Source organism: Phoenix dactylifera, chromosome 8 (genome assembly GCF_051530095.1).
Source record: "Phoenix dactylifera cultivar Ajwa chromosome 8, Ajwa_hap1_PhDact_Kaust_v1.1, whole genome shotgun sequence".
Classification (NCBI taxonomy): Eukaryota; Viridiplantae; Streptophyta; class Magnoliopsida; order Arecales; family Arecaceae; genus Phoenix; species Phoenix dactylifera.
The window spans coordinates 12149805-12177224 of record NC_143197.1 but is presented as its reverse complement, the minus strand read 5'-3'; the positions used below and the strand labels follow the sequence as shown (position 1 = coordinate 12177224).

Below are 27420 nucleotides of genomic sequence, written 5' to 3'. Positions count from 1 at the left end.
TTCATATTGTTTGTCACATCAATTTCCTCTACTGGAAACCATAAAACTAGTTATAATGCAAATTTCAAAAAAAAACATTTTCTTATATTTTATTGCTGGAAACCCCAAGAGCCAACCAGTTGGAAGAATAAACTTTTAATTTAAAATATTAATAATTTATAAACTTATATACACCAACAGTATTGTCAGGACAAGAGACATCTGAGAAATCAGATCATTTCTGAAGAATGCTGCTATGCCAATAGAATAGGGTTGCATAAAATTAACTCCATACAGTGTTTCCACAGGAAAGCAGAAGGCTGGTGGGTTGGATTACAAGTCTCTTTTTTCGTTTTCGTGTGCTCTCCTGCCAAGTAATTAAAACCTCTATTTTCTTTTTCTTTTTTTTAAAAGAAAGAGACACTATATACCTCCTGAGCCAACTCAAAACAACCACAGACCCATCACAAACAACAACAATAATAAAGTAGAAACATGGAGAAGTCACCACAGAAAGCAAGTGCTGATAATCTACAATTTATCATCAAATTCTACTCAAGTAGATGCATAAACATAAAAAGTCAATATTTAACTGCCAAAAAGAATTTTACTTCTTTTCTGTTTTACAGCAAGAAAACAGAATCGCAAAAGCAACCTTTCCAAATTAGTATTGACTTCATCAACTAATTCGAACTAGAAACTATCACATCCAAACAAAACCCTTGCAAAACAGAGGGAGTTTGTAAGCATGGAATGATGATTTGAAATATAGTGCGTATATTATAATAATTGAATAGCTCCTAAAATATCTATAAACCATGATATTATGAAATGATGAACAACTCACTTTGTTTCCTTACACCCCTTCTGGACCACTAGGGATTGGCTCATAACCATTTTGATCGCAAACCGGCTGCTTGTTTAGTTCTACTGGAATGCACTTTAAGATGATTGCATAGACCATGCCGATGGCTCCAATTAGTATACTGAGCAACCATAGCTGTGGGCTCAGCGGCACCGTGCTTGCAAAAGCACCAAGGAACTGCACTATTATTACCTGGAATATGATAGTGGAAGCTAAGACAGCTGAAAAGATCCAGCTGCTGAATATTCCACGGAACACGTTAATCTTTTCCATCTGCCGGCTATTTATTTCATTAAAGACCTGAAGCAATAAGAACCGGTTTAGAAATAAATAAATTTGCAATGATCGAATAATCTGATGAAGGAAAACAAATAAACAGGATGATCATAAGCTGCTTCACAGCCATAATTAAACAAAAAAAAGAAAACTTAAACTGGAAATATATTCAGGATTTCAAAAATATATAGTGAAGATAGCTAGTTGCACTTTGTGAGACCCCACATTGGTTCTTTTACATGCTGTTAACATGTACCGGACACATTTATTATTCCACTAACATCCAAAAGATGATAAAACACCACCAAACTTCTAGAAAGTTTAGCTTAATCTTTTAGAAGACACCTTTTGAATATCTATAATGATTATTCTTCTTGATGTCCATTGACATGAAAATGTTAACAAAATATGCTAGGAAACATGCACGGGACAGTTTACAGCCTGGAAAAGTATACATGAACTAGGGTAGAACATCTTGAATTTGGAGCAAATGGTAATCATATGTTCTTATTATTACGTCCATCCCTGGTCGGGTACAGTTTCCTTTCTTCTCAGAATTAATATGCACAAAGTTGCAGAAAATGTTTATTTCAATGAAATTGCAAGAAACTTGCTAGTTCTCTCAACAAGAAATTCAAGCATCTGGCAAGATATGCACAAAGTTGAAAAAAATGTTCACTCCAATAAATTAGCTTGAAACTTGCTAGTACTCTCAACAAGAAATTCAAGCATCTAGCAAGGCATAGGGGTGTACTATAAATAGCATGCATGAGCAGTGCCTCTGTGTGTGTGTGTGTGTGTGTGTGTGTGTGTGTGAGAGAGAGAGAGAGAGAGGCTTGTTGGAAAAGTGTACATTCCCTTTGCAATAGGGAATTGGAGGTGAACTCACCTGACAGTCCACTGCAGATTTATGGGGATGCTGTGTTTTGTGTCACCCCATCTTCCAGATGGTTTCAATGGCATGATATGAGATTTTGCTATGATGTAATCATCAAAACCGTTAAATCCTGACCTACACATTCTATAATGCACCAGATCAGTGTGGATTTTCAATTCATTTTGTCACCACTTTTGCCACCAAAAACGATGAGATCAGGGAATAGAACCTAGATAAGCTAGTAGGATCAAACTATCTAGAAGAGCAAATGTGTTTTATCTTTAGAAAGCCTAATATCACTTTATAATAAATAGAACCCCATGTCTGTATCTCTTTTTATATTTTTTTTAGAAAAAACCTAGAGAAAGTTAGGCACGAGATGGTTGTACTTATGTATTGTAAGATAGGCAGCGCAGATATAAGTTTTATAATTTGTGTTTAATTACATACATATAAGTAATATCATATATGGATATCAAGACCTTCATAACAAATATGCACCTGCAACAAGAAAAATGACAACAATAAGAATAGAGAAACCCATCAAGATGGGAACCATTATAAACTTATTAACCACCATGGAAAAATCTTGGTATCCTTGTAGTTTGTAACATAGATATCATAGATAATTAGTTTGGAAAATATTGGTTAATAAAGGTTATAAAGCATAATAATACATCTGCTATAATTTTTTATGCATCCAGCAAGCATCACTAAGTCTCTGAGTAAAGGTCTGATCCATCCAAACATTATGGAAAGTTCTGCAGTTTGCACATTTGGTTCTCAATAGGTCCAAATTTGAAACAAGGCTATTTTAGTGATATAGATGCTTTTCATGAACCTAAAAACTAATGGATAATTAAAGGGACATACTTTATTGGTTATGCAAACCAAGCTCATGAAATTGGGCAGCCAACCTTCATGATTCTCCTAAACTTAGAGCCTAGATGAGAAAAGAGGGTAAAGGCAAGACATAAGAAACTGCACCTTTTCGTAAGGAAAAATTTGGAAGTTGAAGAACCTAATAGAGCCGATACATTAGTAAAGCATTGAAGAGTAAGCTGTCATTTGTTTAGGAAAGGCATTTGAAATAGGAAGAGCTTAGCCATTTATCTTTGCATTGAAAATAAAATCATTCAACAATAGAAATAAGGTGCACAATTGAAGAGTTGCTAATGATTAAGTGTTGATACTAGAGGCCTGTGATTCTTGCCTTTACCCAACAAAGGAAGAAGGCACTCTGCATCTGCTTCTCCTACTCTCTCTCTCTCTCTCAAAAAGGGGTGGGGGGAGAGAAAGAAAGCATAATAACTCCACATCAACTTGTTTTAGATCATTAAAATGACCCTTATAGTTGACTTCTCTAGTTGTTATACCTCCATTTTCATCTACTACATAACCAAAAAGACCTCCAATATACCTTTTTAAGTTCACCATTATCTTTTTGTATAATTGAGGAATCCTCAACACCACATTTGCTCTAATTGTACATTTGCAGCACTTCCTCAATAAGAATCTATCAAGATTTAGGTCGTGCATGATTGTCAAGATTTAAACTGTTGTTTTCTCCGACATGCTTAATATGATGACAACATTCTCTTAATATGTTCATGTCAGACATGTCAACCAGAGATGCACATACAATAAACCTTTTAGTTTCACCACTATCTTCTTCTGTAATTAAGTGATCCTCAACACCACATTTTAATGGTTCTTATTGCATTAAAAGTACATTTGCATCTCATCCTCAATAAGCATCCATCCACAATATTTAGTCGTGCAGGACCATCAAGAGTTAAAACTGTTTTTCTCTCTGACTATGTTTATTATGATGACAACACTTTAATATTAGACATGTCAATCAAAGATGTGCACATTTCAAGACATTTCCATGTCTGTAAATATTTTGAATATTTAGAAAACTTGCCAATAAATTAGAAAAAAAATATCACTTATGCTTGTAATATTGCACGTACAAGAATCCTCAGTTCTATCTTGCATTCATAACTTCTTCATGAAGTTACCATACACATAATTTTCAAGGTCATACTCCTCATGTATCTCATGAAGTGTAAACATTCATGCCTCATCTCAGCAGACAGGTATTGGGACAAGAGAACTGCAGTAGGAAGGATATTGAAAAACTATGAAGAGTTTTATCTCTAAAGTAGCTTATTGGGAATAATATATCAGTAATAATACAAATGAATGTACATTATACTTTATTAGGTAGTAGAGTAATTAATTTCTTTTTCTTATCAAATGAAAAATGATCAATAAATCGGAACTAAACTCTTCCTTCAAATTAGATAAATTTCACATAAACAGAAACTTCATACTCTAGAATAAAGTTTTCCATTTCAACTTGGTCTTTATATTGAATAAACTGATAAAACTCCCCAAGTCTACTTGTTATAACATTCCGTCAAACCAGGTAGTCTGCTAATGCCAATGATAAAGAAAGTATTTAGTGTAATAACCTTAGAAACCATATACCATCACACAACCTCTTCTCCAATATAATCATTCTTTATTGACAATGGGACTTGTTGCTCTTTTCTATCTTATGCACTGGCATTCCAGTAGAGTTATATACCAAAAGAGATTTATTGCAAACAGAAACAACTGGTGATATTTCAACTGGGTACTGTGAAATGCATAGATTTTCAAAAACCAAACAACAATTATTAGAATTCTGTGAATAAGCAAAACACAGAGACGCCTGCCATGCAGAAACTATAAGTTCAGCCAGTTGAGATCCAAAATGAAGAACTATGCAATAATGGTGCTGAGCTGTAGTTACAAGAAATGTTCCATATTTTACTTAAAAAATACAGTTAAAATGGATACCTGGCAAAACACAAATGTGTTGAATATGAATGTATTGAGAACTGAATCAGCATCTGGACCCCTGATTTTCAAAAGCCGTTTCCCATCAAACATGAGAAGTCCAAGTACAATCAACTGATATAAACTCTGACCAATGATATTTCTCCACATGACCCTGGTGATAAAGTTCTCTCCCCGCCCAACAGGTGGTCTTTTCATCAGTTCATCACTTGGAGGCTCCGTTGCTAATGCTAAAGCACCGAGTGTATCCATAATCATGTTGACCCAGAGCAACTGGACAGCAGTGAGTGGAGCACTCCCTAAGAATTAAATAACATGAGAAATAAGTGATTTAAAAGGAAAAACAAGTTAATAGTCCTTACAAGGGCAACAAGAAAAGAGTTTCAATGAGGATTTGGAGTACCTGTGATGCATGCAGAAACAAAATTGACCATCAGAGCAACCACATTAACAGTCAATTGGAACTGTACAAACTTCTGGATATTTATGTAAACCGCACGACCCCATTTGGCTACATTAATAATGGTAGAGAAATTGTCATCCATTATGATCACATCAGCACTCTCTTTTGCCACCTGTGCATAACATACAGGTTCAAGATTATACATAAAGAAGTTAAAAATAGTTGTAATTATTAACGTGATAATAACGCAGAAAGAATTTCTAATTTAAAGATAGAAGAACAAGGCTTCAGCATCATGGTTACTTAGAATTCTCACAATTGTACTGGACCGAAAATCATCACATAGGAGCAAAAGCTCAGACGAACCATTTTGAGGCTTCAATTTTCAACTGATAAGGAATTCTCACTTTATTTTCATATGGAATGGGCAATTTCACTGCCCATCCTCATGAAAACGTTGAGTATCTAATAATTAACTGCGTTGATTTTCAAAATTTTTCATGTACATTGGGCACTTGACAACATTTTTGATTTCTAGAGTGCTATTAACATTTGTTATGACATTATCAGCTTACTTTAGGTAAATAGAGACATGTCAACAATGTTAACAAAATTCTGACATGAATTTACAGCAGAATTTTTAGTAGAATGTTGTGTAACTTATTATTGACCACATTCTGAAATGAAAATGTTCATGTCATTCCAGGAACAGATCAAATTCTCAAAGCTTTCTTACCATCTTTTCTTAACTTTCTAAATTATTTACAAATCAAGAAGCTTATAAAATGCAAAGGTTATATATACAATCAACTTAACCCACCATACTCCTTCCCAAAACAGACAGACACAAAAGGAACACTTGATTAAAAAAATTGTAAGAGTAATAATAGTTAAAAAATTGGCATCATAAAGTGCATATGCAAAAGGAACGCATTCCTATCTGGCAATATTACTTGTATCAGCAATAACAGATTATAGCTTCAAGGAGGTACTCCGATGTTGGACCCAAGCAATTATGTTGCCAATACAACAATATACCCAATAGGTACAATGTACGCATGCACACAATAACAAGTACCAAAGTAAGCCATCTCGGTACCAAGATCCATTTCGGTGCCACCCTATCAATGTGCCGGTACGCCCAGTACGAGGGTCGGTTCAGCGCACCGAATGTCTGTATGCAATCTATACTATGTACCGGTATGCAACCAGTATGGTACAATACGCCCTATACTGCCCAGTTTGATAAGATATAGCATACCATGGTAGGTACCCTTAAAAACTGTAGCCCAACATGCCACTAGCAACTCCATTATGGTATCACAAAACCTTGCTGCTCTTCAACATATCCAAACTTCTCAAATAAATGCAATCAGCTTGAACTCGTAAGAGGGTATACGGAACCAGAAAACATTGTTCTCTGAATGCTATATAACAAGGCCTGTCAATCTATGTCTCATTCATTTCAGGTTACAACATGTGGGAGCATGTTATAAAGCTCCTTACCCATACTCATCACCTTAAGTAACCTTTCATTATTTCATCCTACAAAAGCATGTAGATTGTTTTTCAGAAACACCAAGGGTGCATCTTCAAACCCTTTAATGTGGAAACACACTTGCATAGCTGTATTGTAGTGAAAGAATTAGCTAGATCATTCTTTTACGAGACTACACATAAATGTCTTTCATGAGCCATGTTATCATTAATTAACTTAGGTTGTTAGACTTTTCATGCGCCTAAGGCTACAGAAATTTACAAGCAGTAGCCATCCTATCTTATAGTATCTAGTCCACCAGCTGCTTATCAAAGCAATACAGAACATACAGTTACAGTTTGGTACATGAAGTATAGGTTCGCCTGCTTTCTTTTTTAAAACCTGTCTCGCTATCTTAAGCAGCCTATTGTTTCAGTTCAAGATGGTTTGCTTATCTTATCTGTTGATTATTTCAGTTTTCTTTTAGGAATTAGAAAGCCCAATGGACACAATAATGAGAAAAAAGGTATGTCCTGTTTCAGGTCAAAGGTTAGAAATTGTGGTAAATGATAGTATTGAAGCTTCTCATTGCAGTTGAAAACTATGAGCTTCCTATAAAAACTGAAGGAATATATAGGACACTCAGAATCTCTTGTCAAACATAGTTATGCATCTGTTTATCCTTGTCATGAATTTTGAGCTCATTTCTACCATTGATATAATGAAGACAGTTGTGAATGTATGTATGGCACAAAAGAAGAAATTATATGTTAAATGAAAATCACCACAAATATACAGCATAATTTACAATATTATATTTACATGGAATTGTTAAAAACATGGTTCAAAGTTCCACCAAAAGCTCTGGGAACCAAAACTGGGATATTTCAATTCTGACCTGACTCAATACAAAACTTGACCAGTTCCAGGATTTAAGCCAAATCTAAATTATGGGTCTGCAGATTGTACAAGCTATATATGCAATTTCTTTAAATTTTATAGATATTTTTGAAAATTAATATCTTATTTAAAAAATTATCATTTCAATGTAAAATCAGTGAGGCAATAGGTCCATAAACAAAATAATATACTTTAGAAGAATCTCTATTATATTTTCTTGAATTATTTTAATATTCCCCATCTCAACATCTTTTAGAAAGTATGGCCTATGCAGAGCGGAATGGATGAAAAGGCTTTATGTAGCCAACCCCAACTAGTTTGGGATAAAGTCTTAGTTGAGTTGAGTGGAGTTATTTCATTGTTCTCTATATTTTTCCCCTAATATTAATTTGTAATTCTGGTTTTTGTAGGATATCAACTGCAGCTGATGAAACTAAAGCTTAACCACTCTTAACTGCTGAAATCAAAACTCATATGGTTGCAGAAAAAAAAACTGCAGTTATTTTGACTTTTGATTACTTATATATGATTTTTCAAGTGTCATCAACTTGCACCTTACTTTCGTGAATTTTTTTCTTCAATTCGCCAAACCAGGCATATGATAATGTTAATCATAGAAACTGCCCAATCGTATTAAAAACATGAGCTGAAAATAATGAGATTCTGTGCTTAAATCATGGTAACAAGAAATAATCACGAACAAATAATGTATACCTCTGTGCCTGCAATACCCATTGCTAGACCAATGTCCGACTCATGCAATGCTGGTGCATCATTAGTTCCATCACCAGTAACTGCAACAACTTCATTAAACATTTTCCTCAAGTTTGTCACCAAGGTATGTTTGTCCAAAGGCAAAGACCGAGCCATGACCTGCACACAAATATCTTGACATAAAATAGTTGTTTCAGATATTTCATCAATACTCAAAAAGTCAAAATAGAGCAATGCAACGGCAATGTACAACTTGAACAATTTCCCTCACTGATTCACAGTTGGAATAATTTTCACTGCATGGAAGGTCTCGCTCTTCAATGACATGACATTTCATTCCAAGCATGGGAAATTGGAAATGGTAATCAGTGAAGTTGTAAAATTGTCATTGCATTATCTACTAGAGAATGATATGGAACCTGAATTTTAGGTATTAATTCCTTCATTTCTTCAGGGCTCTTGCTGCGAAATTCTGGTCCTTCTATAGCTAAACCATCCTCTGTCAATATGCCACACTCTTTAGCTATGGCTTTAGCTGTATTAATATTGTCTCCTGTCACCATCCTCACTTTGATACCAGCAGCTATACAAGTCTGAACTGCATCCTTGACACCTGGCCGCACTGGATCTTTAATGCCAAAAACAGCTATTAATGTGTAACCATCAGCAGGAATTTCTTCTCCATTATGATCGCCATGCATATCCTTAAAGGCCAAGCAAAGCGTTCTTAATGCTTCACAGGCAAAAGTATTAATGACATCTGCAATATTCTTTTTCTGCTCATCAGATAATGAGACTGTGTTTCCATCACTATCAATTAACTTGTCGCACATCTGTAGTACAATTTCTGATGCACCTTTGCAGAAAGCTCGAATTACCCCACCAGGTAATGAAATGAGGACAGACATCTTCTTCCTAACTGAATTAAAGGGCTCCACTCTTAACTTTTTGCAATCTCGATGTTTGGTATCAAAAAGTCCTTCCAAATCCAAGCCAAATTCCAGAAATGCCATTTCAGTCGGTGTACCCAGAATGGTGTTTTTACCATCTGTTCCTCTTACCACCTCTGAACTAGTATTTTGAAATATACACTGCAGAAGGATGTCTATAACATTTTCTGACATCGCACCTCTCAAATCATTAGCAGTTTCCTTGCCTCTAAATGATTTAGATACTTCACAGAGCCATACCTTATCAACTACCATATGGTTAGTTGTCAGAGTACCCGTTTTATCAGTGCAAATGCAATTAGCAGATCCCATTGTCTCACAGGCTGATAGGTGTCTCACAAGAGACTTCTCATCCATCAGCTTCTTCATTGCAAATGCAAGACTCAATGTCACAGCCAAAGGTAGTCCTTCAGGAACTGCAACAACAATTATAGTAACAGAAATTGCAAAATAATCCAGTATATTTAAAGCATCATCCGGAGCCCAATTTAGTATGCCAACATGAATGGCCTTGTCCGCTATAAACCTCACTAACAGGACTAAGAATGTTAATGTGGCAAATGCCAAACCAATCTTCCCAATAATTGTCGCAACACCATTTAGCTTAACCTGCAAAGGTGTTTCATCATCCCCACCCTGAGTTAAAGTCTCCATTAAATTTCCCCACTCTGTCTTCATACCAACAGAAGTCACTAGCATTTTAGCAGACCCATCTTGCACTTTAGTCCCAGCCAGCACAAAAGGGTTTTCATGAGAAATATACACTGGCTCACTTTCTCCAGACAAGCTTGATTCATCTATCAACAAGGCATATCCAGATATATATATTCCATCAGCAGGAACTATATCTCCAATTGATAGATCAACAACGTCTCCAACTACCACATCATAAATAGAAACCTTTTGCATGTAACCATCTCTTGTCACTTTAATAAATATCTTTTTCTTTTCTCTATCTAAATCTCGAAATTGCAATGATTGCTTATAGTCGCTGACTGCAGTAACTATGACTACCAGGAAAATGCTGAGTATGATTCCAAGCCCATCATACATACCCTTTGGCCACCCTTCTGTTGCAAGTCCGACAACCACGGAAAGCAAAGCACATATCATAAGAATAATTAATGTCAAGTCATGCAATGCATCCCATACAAACATCCAGAAGTTTCTTGCGGGCTTCTCTACATATTGGTTGACGCCAAAAATATTCTGCCTAATGGATAAATCACTTGTTTTGATGCCATCTTCTAGTGAGACAGATAGTTTTCTTGCTAACCTACCAACTCCTCCATGGATCTTCAAGATCTTGGTGTTGTGTCCACGTGCAATAGATGCCAGTTCATCAGGATTGATATAAAAACCAGCTTTCCTAACCTCTTCTGGAATCTGATATTCAGTTTTAGCAGCTGCATAGAGGAAAGATCAAGCAGTGGATAAAAGATGTGATAGGAGGAACTAAAAAGAGCTGAACTTAATAATTTGAGTTAAGATAGGCCATACCATCAATAAATTGCAGAGCAGCCTGTTGTACATAGAGGGCGACTCGAATTTTCTCCTGGTAAGTAGACAACAACAAATGGTAAGAATATTATGCCTTAATCTCGTGTTGCAGGGAAGCCAGTCCAAAATGGTAAAACTACCTCCTTGTCATCGCTATCATAACTATGAGATTCAAATTAATGAAAAAGTTGCATGATAAGAAAAGTTAAAGTATATAGTGAACCTAGGTGGGTTTTGAATAGCTTCCATTGAGGACTTCTAGAGTGAAAAGAAAAGCGGAATTTACTAATAAGGGGAACCGGTCGAATTCGATTGATTATGTCACTTGAGTGATGAGGACTAGTTGCATAGTGATCGGGAACAACTCATCCTCATATAGATTTTACCATTTGCAGGATTTTGTTCATAAGATTTATTAATAAACTGAAGGTTTTGGACTGGAATTTAGGATGAGTGTAAGGAATCCTATGTACACAATATATCCATATTCAAATTAGTGAATAAGCAATCTAGTTGTACTTGCACATAAAAGAGGAAGAGAAGGAAGATGGGCCCCTTCTATATTTTAGGAGAAATAACATATTTACACGTATATTGTTGGAATACAACCCCCATCCTAGTTTTCTTTTCAAGCTTGTCATGACAGCTTCTGACACTTAGCATGACACAATGGCTCATCCTTCAATCCTTGGTTATTGGAAGCGGGTCCGATCCGGGCATTAGGAAGGTCTCCTTAAAAAAATAATAAGACAAGACTCAGGAAGCATGTGGAGGGACCGGTTTCCAAGGAGATTTGAGAGTGGGAATGTCATCTTTCATAGAAGATTCGTGCTAGTAAGCTTTAATCTTGACAAGTTTATTTTTACTTGCTCACCAATCTAATGTCAGGATCACTTTGATAAATATAGCTGAACGCTGGCTGAAACCCCACATCATGTTTTCCATTTGCCATCAGAAAATTTACTGGATGCAAACGACTAAAGAATTTAATCAAGATCACATGAAAACTTCAGATCTGAAGTCTGATCAGAAATTTAACAATTGTAGCTGGAATCTGAACCTTTCAGATCAGTCTCTGACTTGCACCTGTTTGGATCTTTGATCTCGCTTTCATTATAAAGGGCCATCATGTTTCTTTACTGTTTCATTATGTTACCACAAAGTTATGCCATAAGCCAACCCACTGTATGCGATCTGACAGTTCTGACACAATCAACATAATTCACCTCTAGTTCATTCCAAAACCTTGCAAAAAGTATTTCATTTTCCACTTATCAAATACATGTGATATTTTTTATTCTCCTTTGGATATTTTTAAATTCTTGAGTTATATCTTACATTCAGTGTCCCTGAAACTTGCACCTCTTGGATTTGTATAATCCTCCATCATAAAAGGGCCTCCAAATTTCAAAGCTTTAACATGTCAGTGCCAGTACTACCTCATCAGGACTGGTTAGGATATTTCCATTGGTTCATCAAAATATTTGTAAAAACTTTTTATTTTTCTTGTTCCAGTCTTTTCTACTAGTTTCTTACCCCCTGTTAAGGGTGTTTGTAATTTATGAACCCCTCTAACAACTGCTTATGGATGTTTTGAGTAGTGTGTGCTTGCTTTGCAATCTTTACCAGCCACCTCCTCTGTCCCATCCCTTCTGAAATATCTTAGTGGATTCTTGAATGATTAGATGTCCCTCACTCCCTCTTACTCTTCGCACCTCTAACATTAGACACATTTTAACATTCAACCATGATTTTGGCCCATAAGATAAAAATAACATTCTAAACCATATTAAATATGCATGGCGATTGCCATGAAGCAAATCCTAGATATATGCTCTTCATCATCTGAAAAGATCTAACACACAAATAACATGGACTAGCATTATATATTTATGTTCAATCAACCCAAAAAATAAAAGTAAAGAAGTACAAGATATAAGGTAAAAACTACAATAAACTATATAATCAGTTGAAAATATATGTAGTTTAAGGGAATGAAACACATGCTCGCATGATGTCTCAAAATTTAGCTTAGATGTATTATTATCCATGCAGTAACATATCTAATTTTCTAAACTTGAGGAAAAAGGTATGCATACCACCAAACTTTGGTTTGGATGGTACAAACCCTTGGCATTTTAGGCAAGGTACAGGGGTTCGACTACACAGCATGTTGACCCTCGTTTCAGCCCCCATAAACTCTGCGCCCTGGTACCCCAAGTGCTAGGCACAGTTTGCCTAGGGGTCTGGGCTTCGGCCTAGGTGGGGGTGTGGGTATTTGGTAAGGTGTGGGGTTAGAGCCCCTCCATATCCTAATTTATTAAAAAAAAAACTAATACATTAAGCATTATTGGTGTAGTCTACCAACTCCTCACCAGCACAGTGCACCATGTAATACAATGTTCTACAAAACAATGCACTGATCCATGTGCGATGAATTATAGTAGCAAAGGTTTATTCGATGTATCATGGGATCAGTGCAACATTCAAGAATTGAAGAAGTCAGAATTGTTAATGATAAACAGAACGTATAATAAAAAACCTTCTATAGAAGGTAAAAGATGCATGGTCCTAATAATCTAAATGAATAAGATTAGAGGAAGAGGTAATCTTTATTATATTGGACACGTGTGAGGACCTGCGCAGGTATGTATTTAGTCCCACAACAGTCATGCACTAGGGTAGATCTTGGATATTTATACATGGCCAAGAAACCCAAATAACACATTCTAACTAGCCTTTTTGGATGAGATCCTAAGTTTATAAATGGTATTAGAGTGGACCCAGCCCATGGCCCATGTGAACTAGAAGACACTGCAACACGGGCCCATTTGGATTGACCACGAGCTGATCGTGGTATTTGTGACTGAATTTGTAATATCTATGATTGGATTTGAATGAATTTAGACCCTTAGCCTGGCAAGGATACCAAAGATTAAACCTCCTCAATATGTGAAAATCTACGTGGGCGTATTTAGTCCCACATCGACGATGCATTGGGTAGATGTTGGGTACCTATATAGGGCTAAGGAACCTAAATAATACCTCCTAGCTAGCTTTTTTGGTAGAGGCCCTAGATTGTTACCAAATAGGAAGGTTAGAGTTTCACCAACCCACATCCCATTTACCTAAAATCTAGCAATAAAGAAAAGACAATGCTTATATCGAAGGCCATAAACATGGCCACGGAACCTACGCTCCACCCATATTTCATGCTCCATCCTAACTTGATCAATACATTGGCTTGAATCAGCTAATAATCTTAAAATCTATTTTCATAAAAGGGTGGAACAAGAGAGATGTGAGGTTGGGTTATTTGACTATCACTTTGGAAAAAGGCTAGAGTGACTCTATAGTGCATATAAGCAGCAAGTTCAATAACGTAGATACATTACATGTAACATGATCGAGCTTTGATATTTTGGTTTCAAAGCAAGTTTAAACCCTTATTATGAATATTGATTTTTGTTTCTTTATAGACTGTTTGTAAGCAAAATGGGCTAAAACAAGAAAGAGAGGTGGGGGAAAGAGAGAGAGATTAAACTTCACAAAGAAGAAGAATCAGAAAGGATCCATTTGGTTCGCAGAAAGAATTTTTCCTCACTAGAATATTTGTCATGAAAAGATGATTCCTGAGAATATAATGCCTGAAAAAATGGTTTTGACATATTTGGTTGATCATTAAAAAAAGGCACATTTCAGAGTGGCTTATGTTTGGTTGAATATCTATTTTTCTGAAAAATTATATGAAATATCTATTATACCCTTAATAAAGGAAAAAACCTTATCCATGAATTTTGATGGCTTAAGGGTACTTTTGAAATAAAAAGAGACCCCAATTTCCAACCAGTGAAAAAGTAGTTGTCCCATGTCTCCCATGGGTTTTTCTTTTCCATGAAACATGGAAATCGTATTTCCATAAGAATGCTATTTTTCCATCTCTCTCCTTTGAAAACTCCAACCAAATAAGAAGTATTTCTTTATTTTTATGTTGACCACACTCCCCCCCTTCTTCTTCCGCGAACCAAACGAGTCCAAAGTGTATTACTACAACATGATAGGCATGTTCGACAATACATTAATGTGAAAATTATCGAGGAAACTATTACTATAGTTTTACTTACCACCTATTTTATTACTACTAACTAAACTCAAAATCCATGTGTTGTAGGCATAATTGTAAAAAAGTTGGGTGGCTCCAAGAGATGGACCGAGCAAATCACCTAGGTTATCACCCAGGAACAAAGGAAATTGCCCAAGCAATAGATTTAGTGCAAAGTTACACAGTCATTCTTTATTTCAACTACTTCATTATATCATCACGTTTTCTTATGTTTCATGAAACCAACATTTTAACATGCTTTAAAATATGCACGGTAAAAACACTGTCACGGCACTCTCTAGTTTGTATATTGAACTCATAAATAAAACATAAGTAATCACATATGCTATTAACGCCTTTGCTCAAGAAATGCAAATTGCCAAAGTTCCTTAATAGTCAATTCTACTAGAGACTAGAGGTTGGCTCTAGGGTTTCAAATGGAAGGCTTTCGTGTAACTTGGTTAGTTGTTCCACCTAACTTATCTTACACTTCTAATACAATTTTATTTTATCTTGAGTCCAGTCGATGTGTTTGACTCCTTAAAGAGTATTCACGCCTCATTTATGAATAAAAATTACAAGATCAAAGATAATACATGTACAAACCCATGAGACATGTATGGATTTTGTACATACACATATATGTTTAAGTATATGCATACACACTTGTTTAAAATGTTGCATGTATTTTCATGCATATATACTTATATAGTTGCATGTGTATCTATTTATGTTCATAGACAAATGAACAAACATGCATATGCCTTTGTGCATATAATGACAAGATAAGGCTGCCTAGGCATCTTGAGAGATTTATATCACCCTAGCATCCAACTAACACTCTGGTGATAAGTTGATATCAAGGTTTTGGCCCAATTTCAGGTTGCGGTCATTTTTAGCTGAAATTGACGAAGACTAGCTATAGATGTTTTTTTTTAAAGCTTAATTTTAGTGTTGATATCTTATTGTGGTGATTTCCTTATTTATTTAAGTACAAAGTCTATATGGTGCCAATATTTAGTGGTTTCTCATTGCTTTTCTTTAGTTAAAAAAGGGAACAAATAATAAACATAACCCTTGATGAGCTAAGGCCTCTAAAATGGCCCTTATTACAGAACTTTATAAAGATTATTGTGAACAACTACATATAATACATTTCATAAAAATAATATTTTCTATATAAAATAAATATAACATTCCATAACCCCAAATATAAGAAATAAATGCCTCTTAAGCTCAAATATAAGTAAGAAATGCTAAATTCAATATAATAGTGAGCTCTCCTAAAAAGTGAAGAAAAAGATTTGGATATACTAGGCACTAAAAAGTTTCATGGTTAATGAACACAATAAATTTTGAAACAAACAAAGCAAAGTACGTTGTCTCGATACCGGGCCCCGTACCGGTGCCATCCTGTCACTGTGTCGGTACGCCTGGTATGGGGGCTAGTTCGGTGTATCGAGTGTTGATACACCCCCCGTAGCATGTACAAATACCAAACTGGTACAGCATAGCCCGTACCGCCCGGTTCAGTATAGGATGGCATACAATGAATCAAAGGTTATAAATAATATATATTGCAGTACAAAATAACAATATACTTAGGAATTTGACTTATGTAAAATTAACTTCAGCCCGAAATTGTTGAAATTGCAAAAATAAAGAACCTATATAGCACAAAACACTTTGAAATGTCATGTAATAATTTTTCTTGGCTTCTTTTATATTCATGTTAGTTTTTTGTTTATTGAAAATCTAAAACTTGGAGTAGAACTTCTAAAACCGTCAAAATGAAGCTCCATGGACTTACTCAAAGCGGAAATCGAGTTTCCAGACCTTAGTTCCGAAATTTTAGAACTAGTATGTAGAAAATGGTGCACGTCCCCCATGGACCCAAAAAGGGAAAACAAACAAATTTATATATAGATAAAGACTAAAGTCTTTCTGATTAAAGGTATTTTCGTAAATATAACAAAATGTGGAGTCAAAAGAGGGTTGAAGTGTTACACCCAAGAGTTTTCGTTATGATAGTAGAGATTATTAAGGATATCATCATTCAATAATCACAACCATATATAGATCCCCAACTTTGAATGTTTGGGACGAGAACCAAATGTTTTTGCTTGAAATTGTGTTTAAAATAAAAATAAACTTCTTCCCTTCAAACAAGCTGAAATGGGGAAATTAGTATGCAAATCGTAGAGTCATACTTATATGTTGAAACTGATTGCCAAGATATTAGATATTTCCAAATCACACATGTTGACTGGATATTGGAGAACATAAAAGTGTTTCAAGAACACAAAAGGGTTTCACTAGTATCATTAGGTTTGGGAGGATCATTTGACCAACTTGATGTTAATTTAAATCTAATTACCATGCAGATCCAGGCACCTCAAGACATTATTCACCTCTTAAATATCACGTGTATGGACACTTCAACCATATACAAAACAGACACCCTCCTGTCACTGGATGTGCATATGATGGGACACTCAATTCATTGATAATTTTCTTCTTTAGAGGACGACAGCCCTTTATAGCTCACATGATCCAAAAAATTGACTGTATTTACCAGATACATAAACCATTTTCTCACCACAAATAAGTCCAACTCAGTTGGTAATGGTGTTGATCATATGGTTTAGACTAAATAATGGACACCCTCTCAACCTCTTACACATCATTGTAGCAGAAAAAATGGCCAATAAACCCATTCAGACCAACACTGAGTTTATTCAGTAAAAGAATAATAGCTGTTGTAATGACCATTATTAGCCATTACAATGGAAGATAATGGACAATAGCCGATGGGAAACTTCTGCTATTTGCTAAAGTGACCTTTACTGAATAAAAAATTCTTGCAGTAGCGTAGATATTTGAATTTAAAAGTATTATGGCATGATTGAATAATGGCTAGGCAATGGCTACTATCTAGATTCTGATCATAATTGTAAAACATCTTATTATAAACCTTGCTTTCTACCATTGCAATCCCATCAAAGGTGCTGCACACAAAAGCTGAAAACTTTTAATTGCTGATCGGATCAAAGTCATTTTGGACGATTCAAAGGTGCCAAAGATCGATGAGCCCCCCAAAGAAAAATTCAAGTCAAAAGTCCATCCAAAAACTTGCCACTCCTTTCCATCTGAACACATCCTAAAACATTTTCAGGTAACATTATGCAGCCCATGTTCCTCCAAGATTCGAAGTTGGTGCAGTTGAATGCCATTCAAACATGATCTGACCAAATACGCTGTTGATGCATGGGCCCTACAAAAGATTTGGTAAAACCGGTATGGTCGGCATGAGATTTCCAGCCATATAGGTGGACCCATTACTACACCTAACCCACTAAGGGTTCCCATTACAGACGTGTGCTGACCTCCACCTCCCGCCACTACTCTTCCCTTTTTTGTCGCATATACTAATAACTGAAGCTATTTACGACTGAGGCTTTGTTGGTTTCATAACGGGATAAGGAACGGAAGACGCAGAACGAACGAACAAGGCGTACGACATAAATTAAGGGATCACTTTCAAATCAATTTATTTCATATCGTTTCCTCCGGGAGAAACTTCATGGAAGCTTCCTCTCCCCCCCCCCCCCCCCCCCACACACACAAAAAAAAAAAAAAACCCATAAGGAAGGGGAAAAGATATTTTCCGTTTCACACCCATTCGGACGCGAGATTTTTTTTTGTTTTTTTGTTTTTTTTAGGCCTCGACGTTCGAAATCGTACCATGCGGAAAAAACGAGCTACAGATCCAAATTATTATGGACTCCTCTTCGTCCAATTTTCTATCTCAAAATCTCTCATGCAACCCCTTTCTTAATATAAAGAACTGTAGGGACAAAAAAAAGGAAAGAACTTTTTTTCCATGTCTACAGAAAGTACCGACTCGAGAACTATTGAAACAATAAGATTTGTTAAGAGAAAAGAGAGAGCTTCTCCATAGATCGCAGAGAGAGAAAGAGAGAGGACAAGTGGCAGGGACCTGGATCTTGCGCTGCTTGGCCTGGGACTCGGAGCGCTTGTCGAGATCGGGGACCATGCGGAACCGCCGCCGGTGGTTCCTGACGATCTTCCCCACCTGGCTCCGCCACCGGCGCTGCGCCTCCTCCGACGGGTTCTTCGGCGGCACATCGAAGTTCTTCCTCAGGAACTCCTCCATCTCCGCCCCGCCCCTCGCGACCTTTTTTTTTTTTTTGCGCTGGAGGGATTCCGAGCTAGGGGTCAGAGTTTATTAAAAGCTTTCCCCCCTTCGAAAGCCACGATTTTTTTATATGCATATGGCGTTTGTTTCGGCCGGCGATCAGGACGGGAAGTAGTGGGAGGGTCAGAAGAGCGAATTTGTCAACTTTCTTCTCATAGAGAAATACATCCTGCACCGCCATGATGTTGAACAATCTTCCATGCCAACGTCCGGGATCCCGCCGCGATGTTGACGATTTCAAAATCTAGATCCACAGGCCCAGGGTAGAAGACCTACCGAAAACCTATATTTTTCTGCATAAATATTTTCCAAACAATATTTAGGAAAAAAATAATTAATTTATATTATTTTATGTATTAAAAAATAGTTCCGAAATCTATTGATCCATATTCTTTCTCTATTTTCCATAATAGAAAATAGATAAACTATTATATATAATATTGTATTATATAGGTAATATATTATATTATAATGTACTATGATATTATAATAATATTATATTATATTATATTAGAATATGATACATTATTGTAATAATATGTTATGTTATAATAATAATATATTATTTATACGTTTAGCAAAATATATATATATATTATTTATATGATAATATATATTATTTTATTATATGTTATATTATTATAATATATAATATATTATATTATATTGTATTATACAATATAATAATAAATATAATATTATATTATAATAATATTATTATTATGAGGTTAGGAGTATTTTAGGAATAAAACAAATAGAGTTATTTTGAAAATGACTTACCACCTCCTCGGTGGTAATACCTTTCTTTTATTTAGGGGATAAATATTATTTATGAGAAAATAACTTATCTAGCTAGAGAAGTGCATAGGAAGATTAATAGAAAAGTTAATCAATTTTTTCGTAATATTTACCTAACAAAAAATGGCCCTAAAGAAAAGTTTAGTATCCTCCTAATGTGCCATGTGTTGAGCAACGGATGCACCATGTGCCTCTTTTTTTTTTCTTGGTGACAACGACATATCCTTATTTAGCCACGAGTTTAGCTCCCCCCTCTCCTCAAACGCCATATGTTAAGCTCTAGATGCACCGGCAACCTCTTTTTTCCTTGGTGACTACAATCTATCTTTGGTTAGCAGCGTAGAGGGAGACGGACGCCTAACCAGCCAAGCATGGCTTGGAGAGATAGGGGGTGGTAGCCCTCTCCTATTTCTCTCCCTCTACCCGAAGACTACCACCACCACCATCCTATTTCCTTCAAAACCCTCTCTTTGCTCTCTTCACCCCTCTTCCCTCTTCTCTCTCCATCTCCCCACTTTCTTGGAGGGATTTGAACCCCCTCCTCTCTTCATTCGAAATCCTAACCCTAATTGCTCTATCTTCCTTCTTTATCGCTCTTTTTGCTCCAGTCTTTAGGGGTTTCTTGGGGAAAATCCCAATATCGTCATTACCATTAAAGAGCTCGCGAAGTCTCTTTACCTACTCTCTTCTTGTGTAGGACATAGAAGGAGGATAGAGACATACAATCTATAGATGCCGAAGGAGGTCTTTCAAAATTTACAAGGCTGCCAAGCCGGAATAACTAAAACTCTCACCGCCGATCCCCTCTATCTCTCACACTCTCTCCCCTCTATCTCTCACACTCTCTCTTTCGATTCTTGGCAAGATTTGGTGTTTCCTCTAGGTATTCAAGAGAAGATGAGCGTTCTATTCTAGGCAATGGCTATAGAAATTCTAACAAAGGTTACGGCTTGAGTTTTTCTGTTCCTCTCTTCCAAATGGTAACACTTCCTCCTCCCATATTTTATAATCTCATTCCTTCATTTTTCTTTTTTAGTCTCCTGTTTACATTTTTTTGGAGTTGGATAAAATGATTACTCTAATATAGTTTTTTATGTTAGTTAGAGTTTGTTTGAGATTCCTCTTTTCAATGGATTGAATTCTGTGTTTGGAATTTCCACTTGATGTTATAGTGACAAATTTCTTTTTTCTCTAAGAAAGAATCAAATATAGTTGTAGTTCTACAATAGATGTATGTATTGTTGTGATTTCTACCTTTCCTTTTATAAAAATATATCGTGCTTGGAGAGCCCAAGGCGGTTTGACTATTTTTAAACACCCTCCACCCCCTTCCTCTATTTTTTTTCAAAAAAGAGGCTTGATCTTTTCCGGCACAAGCTGCTTGATAATGATATCACACATATTAGGTGGTCCGAGTGAAATAGGATTGTAAGCAAAGTAGGGAGATCTATGAGAAGAACATTGTATCTTTTTTATGGTTGTAACAATACAACCATCATTAATTTCTTGCGATTCTTGGTGGAGATTATTTCCATTTTCAATGCAAAATTAAGGGCTTATCTTTAGTCTTAATGCAAAAATTATAAATTATGAGAAGAAGTTTCACTTGCGTCTTCTCCCTTGGAAAGTGAGCTCCGAGTCCGATCATTTCAAAAAAACTTATTAGCATTTTATGTATCATCCAATGTTTAACTATAAATTTTGCTGATCCTTACCACTCTATTAATTTTTCATATTGTTTAACTAAATCCTACATTGCATGCAGGGATTACTTGCTAGTATATAGTGAACCGAAGCATGACTGTAGCTCTCCACTACCTAGTTCTTGTTTTTGTTATTTTTTTATTTTCTCTGAAATTTATATAGATCAAGGGGCATCTAACTATGTATGAATTTATGTGCAGTGAATATTAAGATTTTGTCCATTATCAATGTATAGTTGGAGCATCATTGGGATCTAGAGGGTCTCGAGGTGACTCATATCTTTAGAGAGGTGAGTGATGCTATAGATTAGGTGGAATCATATGTGGCCAGTTATTTTGCGAATACTATCTAGGAGAATTTATCTTTGATCTCTATTCAATTTCAGGATATTTTGTACTCGAATGAAATGTATTTATAGTAAAATGGTATAACCCACCTTCTCCCTCAAAAAAAATACTATTTTATAAATAACTTCACTATTTTGTTGGACAATTCTCACATGCTAATATGGTAGTACATCATTTAAAAATGAAACAACTTTAAATCAAAATCAATCAATTCTTAATAGAAAATGTTAAAGTGCTTAGGTTGCACGTCCTGCGTAAGAGTTGGAGAATGGGATTCGGTAAAATGTGCCCAGACACCACTAGATACTAAGCACATGATATGTAGCAGTGGTCATTTTTGCTATTATTTCTAGTGAGACAATAAGGACTCATTCGAGAATCTTATTTTCATAGAAATACAACTTTTCTATCTTTCTTTTTTGAAAACTTCAACCAAATAAGAGGTATCTCTTTGTTTTTCCGTTGACTATACATTTTCTCCTTTTTTTCCACAAACCAAACGAGTCCTAAGAGATGCGACTTGGACCGAGATTCCTAGGTCATTGCTTGTGCCTAAGAAGAGCTAAAACAAGCATTATTCATGTAGGGTTGAGGGGTTCCCAACACAATGGTTATATGATGCTTAATGATATGTAGGAACCATAAACTATATCCAAAAAAAAAACACACCAAAAATAGGGTAAGTTCATGGTCTTAATTCGTCAGATGCCTGCATTTCTTGTAGTTTCTTGCAACCATGCAGTTCCATTAAACATAAAACCTCTAGTTCTAGCCTTTCAAACTAAAAGATAAGTATAACTATATCATCTTCAGCAATAACTTTTCAAATATAATAAAATCACCTATCTGCTACTAAACTACATGCAATTCCGACTACATGTAACTTAAATTGAAATACAAGCTCATTTGCTTGGTACCTTTTAAAAATTAATGGATCATCAACCAACTACAAAAAAGTGGTCGGTAATTATATCGACCAAGATTTAATTAATCAATTATATCTTTGCAATTGGATGGATCAAGGTTAGCAACTTGTTATTTACACAAAAGACAATACATAGATAGTTTATTGCTAGAGTCAACTACCTAGAGAAAGTTAGTTGCACAAAAAAGTTATCTGTATAGGAAAACAATCGACAACCACCCAAGTGCAATAAATAAAAGATCTAGTTATTGATGGAAATAACTATCAATCTACATTATAATAAGGAAAAGAGGCTCCATTCATGATCTCTCACCATCTATACACATTCAATGGATATTCACAAAAATGGACAAGGCTTCTAAGGCTATCCAATGTACTTTTTTTCTTTTCTTTTCTCTAGAGTGTAGGTTCAACATACCCTAGAATTTATCTAGTAGTTCTTAATCACTTTTTCATGGTATTTCTCAATTCATTCTTCATTCTTCATTTGTTATTATCATTGTTTCTATGATGATAATTATCATAATAAGCGTATGATTCATATGATAATTGTTATTCTCATTTAGATAATGATCATTATTATATGAATGAAGCATGAAATAATTTTCAAAAGTTTATGGACAAACTACCTCAACACATCTCTAATGTTTTAGCCAAACATTTAAATCATATGACAGATTTTAAGTCCTCATTGTCGAGGAATAAAAAAGAGCCCACTTTTTCTTTCATCAATCATCGCATGCTCGACATCAACCAAGTCAAATTGTTTTCTAATAGAAACATCTTTATAACTATTTGACCCATGTATTACATGGATGGTATATAAAGTCATGGTTTTGTTTGCCACTATAACAAATAATTCATCATATTAGAATATATAACTGCAATAATAAACAAGACGAGCCCATTCCAATTCCTTTCTAGTGGCATTGATTTTCCCTAGTGGCAGAAATTGAGTAAAATTCCTTTTTATTAAATCCTAATTCAATATATTTTTCAACTAAAATAACTTATATTAATGGTTATGACACAAATAAAAAAAAATATATACCCTTCATGTGCGAGAGAGCATTCTACGGATGCAATATAATTTTGTAAAGACTTTTGATCCTCTCTAGTTTGGCATTGAACTGGAGAGGGATGACCATGATTGATCAACTATCCCTCCTTCACTTAATACCAAAATGAAGAGGATTCTAAATCTGTTTATAAATGGGCACATGATTAATAGTACTCGAAGAGTCGGGATTCTCTTTAGTTCAAACTTGGGCTAGAGAGGTCAACCAATCCCACAAACATAGCAGTCCGTGCATTGCATGGTGTTTGTAATTGCATCAGCCCCATTATTTTTGTGAGGACCCGTGCGGACGTGTGTTTAGTCCCACATCGGTTATTTGTTGGGTAGATCTTGGGTACTTATACAGGATCAAAGAACCCAAATAATAACTTCCGGCTAGCCATTTTGGATGAGGTCCTGGGTTGTTACAAATGGTATCAGAGCGAACCCGGCCCATAACTTATGTGAACTAGGGGACACTGCAGCACGGATCCATTGGGGTTGACCATGGACCGATCGTGGTGTTTGTGATTAGACTTGAATGGATTTGAACCCTTAGCCTGACGAGGACGTCAGAGCTTGAACGGGGGGAGTATGTGACAATTGATGATTTATATATATTATATAAAAGGCTAGAAAATAAGTGTGAGGCCACCAGCAATAGCCTATTATGGAGGTAGGTATGATAGTTGGTGCCTATCATCATCACCATTGCCATCACATCATTATTTCAATAGTTTTTGAATGGAGGGTCATCTAAGCAGGAATGCAAGACTATTGAACACTATAGTACGTGGTTGTTCTCACATGCTAACTTGGCAGGATATAGTTGAAAATAATTTTGAATTTATCTAAATTTATAATAAGAAATGCTTAAGGACATCTGTCATGTAACTGTTCAATTAACCAACCCTATGTGGCAATTATTCTTAGTATTAGCTCCAATCACACACATGATAGCATGTTAACTTGACAATATGCAATAAAATAAGATATGCAATACTGTCCATATTATAGAATACGAGGCTATCAATTGGATGCATCATGGCTTGTGCTCGCATGAGAGTCAAGAAGAGCGTCATTCGAGAATGTTGTTGGGTCGTTCCCATCATCATTAAGGCCTACATGGTGCTTCATCATATGCAAAAATTCGTGATAAAAAAGAGCACATCGAACTACCTTTGGACAAGATTATAATCATTTAGATAGTCTTTGGATATCTGTAAATAAGAAATGCATTTAAATAAGATTATATTTGGGTGTAGTTGTTGCATTTACAACTATAATTTCAATGCTTGATGTAGTGGTTTTGTAGTTGCAGGAAAATAACATGACATATTTGTTTGCCTGTATTTGATAACTCTAGATGTACTTGGTTGTATTACAAAACTGGTATGAATTGTCTGCACCGGCCAATAACCTTGCTAGGATTTAAACCCATCATAAAGATGCTTCCAAAGATTTTTCTAGTTGCAGCAGTTTGCCTTACGATCAATTTGGCTATAAAACAAAATTCTGCACATGGACCTCCAAACGTAGTTTGACTCACAGGAATTTCATCAACTTACAGCAATCCAAACACTAAAAAGAAACTACTTCTTATAGTCCAGATTCATCTAAACCTAGTTGCAAATATCCAAACACACCTTAAATTAAGTTGATGGCCGAAGGAGGCTTAAACTTGTAGTTGATACTTTCATGAATGTTTGCCCAGTTTATTGTATACTTTGTTTATAAAGTCAGTCTCAGGTGTTTGGCTAGTATAGCAGATAATCCAAGACTTAAATGCTATAATTGTTTATCATTTTTAGTAAACAAATGTCCTATTTATCTGTTGCCATAAACAAGCTAAGCTTGCTCTCCTGATTTTCCTTTGGTGTTGATTATTTCTATTGCCAAGATTTTGAATAAAATTACTTTTACCTAAAGCCTGCTTTTTTGTAACCACAAGATGATATCTTGTTCATTTGCTAGAAGCTTACTAAGTGGTTATATTTTTAAGATCCTATAGGACAATTTGATGGCATTTAAATAATTTAGGATTGCATTTCATTCAAGAAAAAGAAGTGAAATACGAATACTTGCTCCTTTTAAATTCTCATTTTTGTCGCTAAAATTTCCACAAAGAAATATCGGCAAAGGATTGGAAGTAGGAATAAACAAACACAATGAATAAATCATAGCTACCTCTCACTTTCACAGTTATTCTAGGCATAAGCAGGTTTAACTAGAATAAGTAGTACCTTTTCATTTATAATTAGATCCACTTGGCAAGCACAAGGCTCACCCTGGATTTATATCTACTTTATTCACAAAGCGGATTCTCCATGTAATAACAGTCTCTCCTTGCGACATAAAGGAGGAAGGCATGGACTGATTGGTGAAAAATGCTTCATAAAAAAGTTCTTGGCTTATCAACTTACTGCTCAACCACCTACTGTGTCTCGCAACTTCATGTTCAACCACTTGCTGTGTATCACACCAACTCTTTAAATGGCACTAATCCTTTGTCCGGTCTCACAACGAAAATATTTTCTGTGCATCAAACAAGCACCCCCTGGCTTATGAGCATACACACTTAATAACTCAACTAATCAAGAAACTCAGTCATCAACATAATACCTACCTTACCCTACATCAGAGCCTACTGATTAAGAAAAATTCCAAAATTAAGAAAGATACCATACTAAACCATGAGGTTTCATAAAATTAGAATTTCTGCCTGAAAAGTAGTTCCAGACTTCGTCCCAGGATCCTCGATCTAGTCCGACTGTTTATTTGTAGATCTTTCTCGAGCCAAACTAATCAGCCTGCGTAAGATCCGGTTCCGTTATCAAATAGATATTAAAGCTTTCCAGCACTTCAGAGATCTAGTTACCAAATAGCAAATAGTTTTTTATTAAAAGCTATGCTGCTCAAAGCTCCAAAGACAAAAAAGTTCTACCACCTATAGCAATATCAAACTAGGTCTAAATCTACCAACCATATTAGTTCCAAATTCCTTTTGATGTCCATTTATCAAAGAGGTGATGAGGAAATATTATGGTTGCAGCCATAATTTGTTAGCTTCAGATTCCGATACTGGAGTCCATGTGTGTGATGAAACCTTGCATAACTGTCATGTATCCATGTAAGCAGGCATCAGATCTACACTTAAACAAAACCTTGCATAACTGTCATGTATCCATGTAAGCAGGCATCAGATCTACACTTGAACAAAACCTTGCATAACTATCATGTCTCCATGTAAGCAGACATCAGATCTACACTTAAACAAAACCTTGCAAAACTGTCATGTATCCATGTAAGCAGGCATCAGATCTACACTTGAACAATAATGAAATGATACCCATTGAGTGTTCGAAATAAATTCCTGAACACTACTGCCTTCCAAGCATGCAGAAGATAAGACACAAAAATTTACTAGCTGGTGAGATCTGAATTTCTTTCCACTGGGGCTTCCGCTCCTTCCAGTTT

General features: G+C 35.6%; 1 protein-coding gene and 1 long non-coding RNA gene across 2 annotated transcripts; one reads left to right on the top strand and one right to left on the bottom strand.

Annotated features, from left to right (window-relative positions):
- Positions 1-566: 566 nt before the first annotated feature.
- LOC113461363 (putative calcium-transporting ATPase 8, plasma membrane-type) lies at positions 567-19411 on the bottom strand. The gene is made up of 8 exons (XM_039118748.3): positions 18894-19411; positions 10792-10846; positions 8761-10697; positions 8342-8500; positions 5251-5422; positions 4848-5146; positions 827-1144; positions 567-700 (listed from the first exon to the last, which is right to left on the bottom strand). The coding sequence occupies exons 1-7, from the start codon at positions 19068-19070 to the stop codon at positions 836-838; spliced, it is 3108 nt and encodes a 1035-aa protein (XP_038974676.2). The 5' UTR covers positions 19071-19411; the 3' UTR covers positions 567-700; positions 827-835.
- LOC120106217 (uncharacterized) lies at positions 19369-27155 on the top strand. The gene is made up of 2 exons (XR_005508414.3): positions 19369-20890; positions 21676-27155. It is a non-coding gene; the product is annotated as an uncharacterized LOC120106217 (long non-coding RNA).
- The last annotated feature ends 265 nt before the right edge of the window (positions 27156-27420 follow it).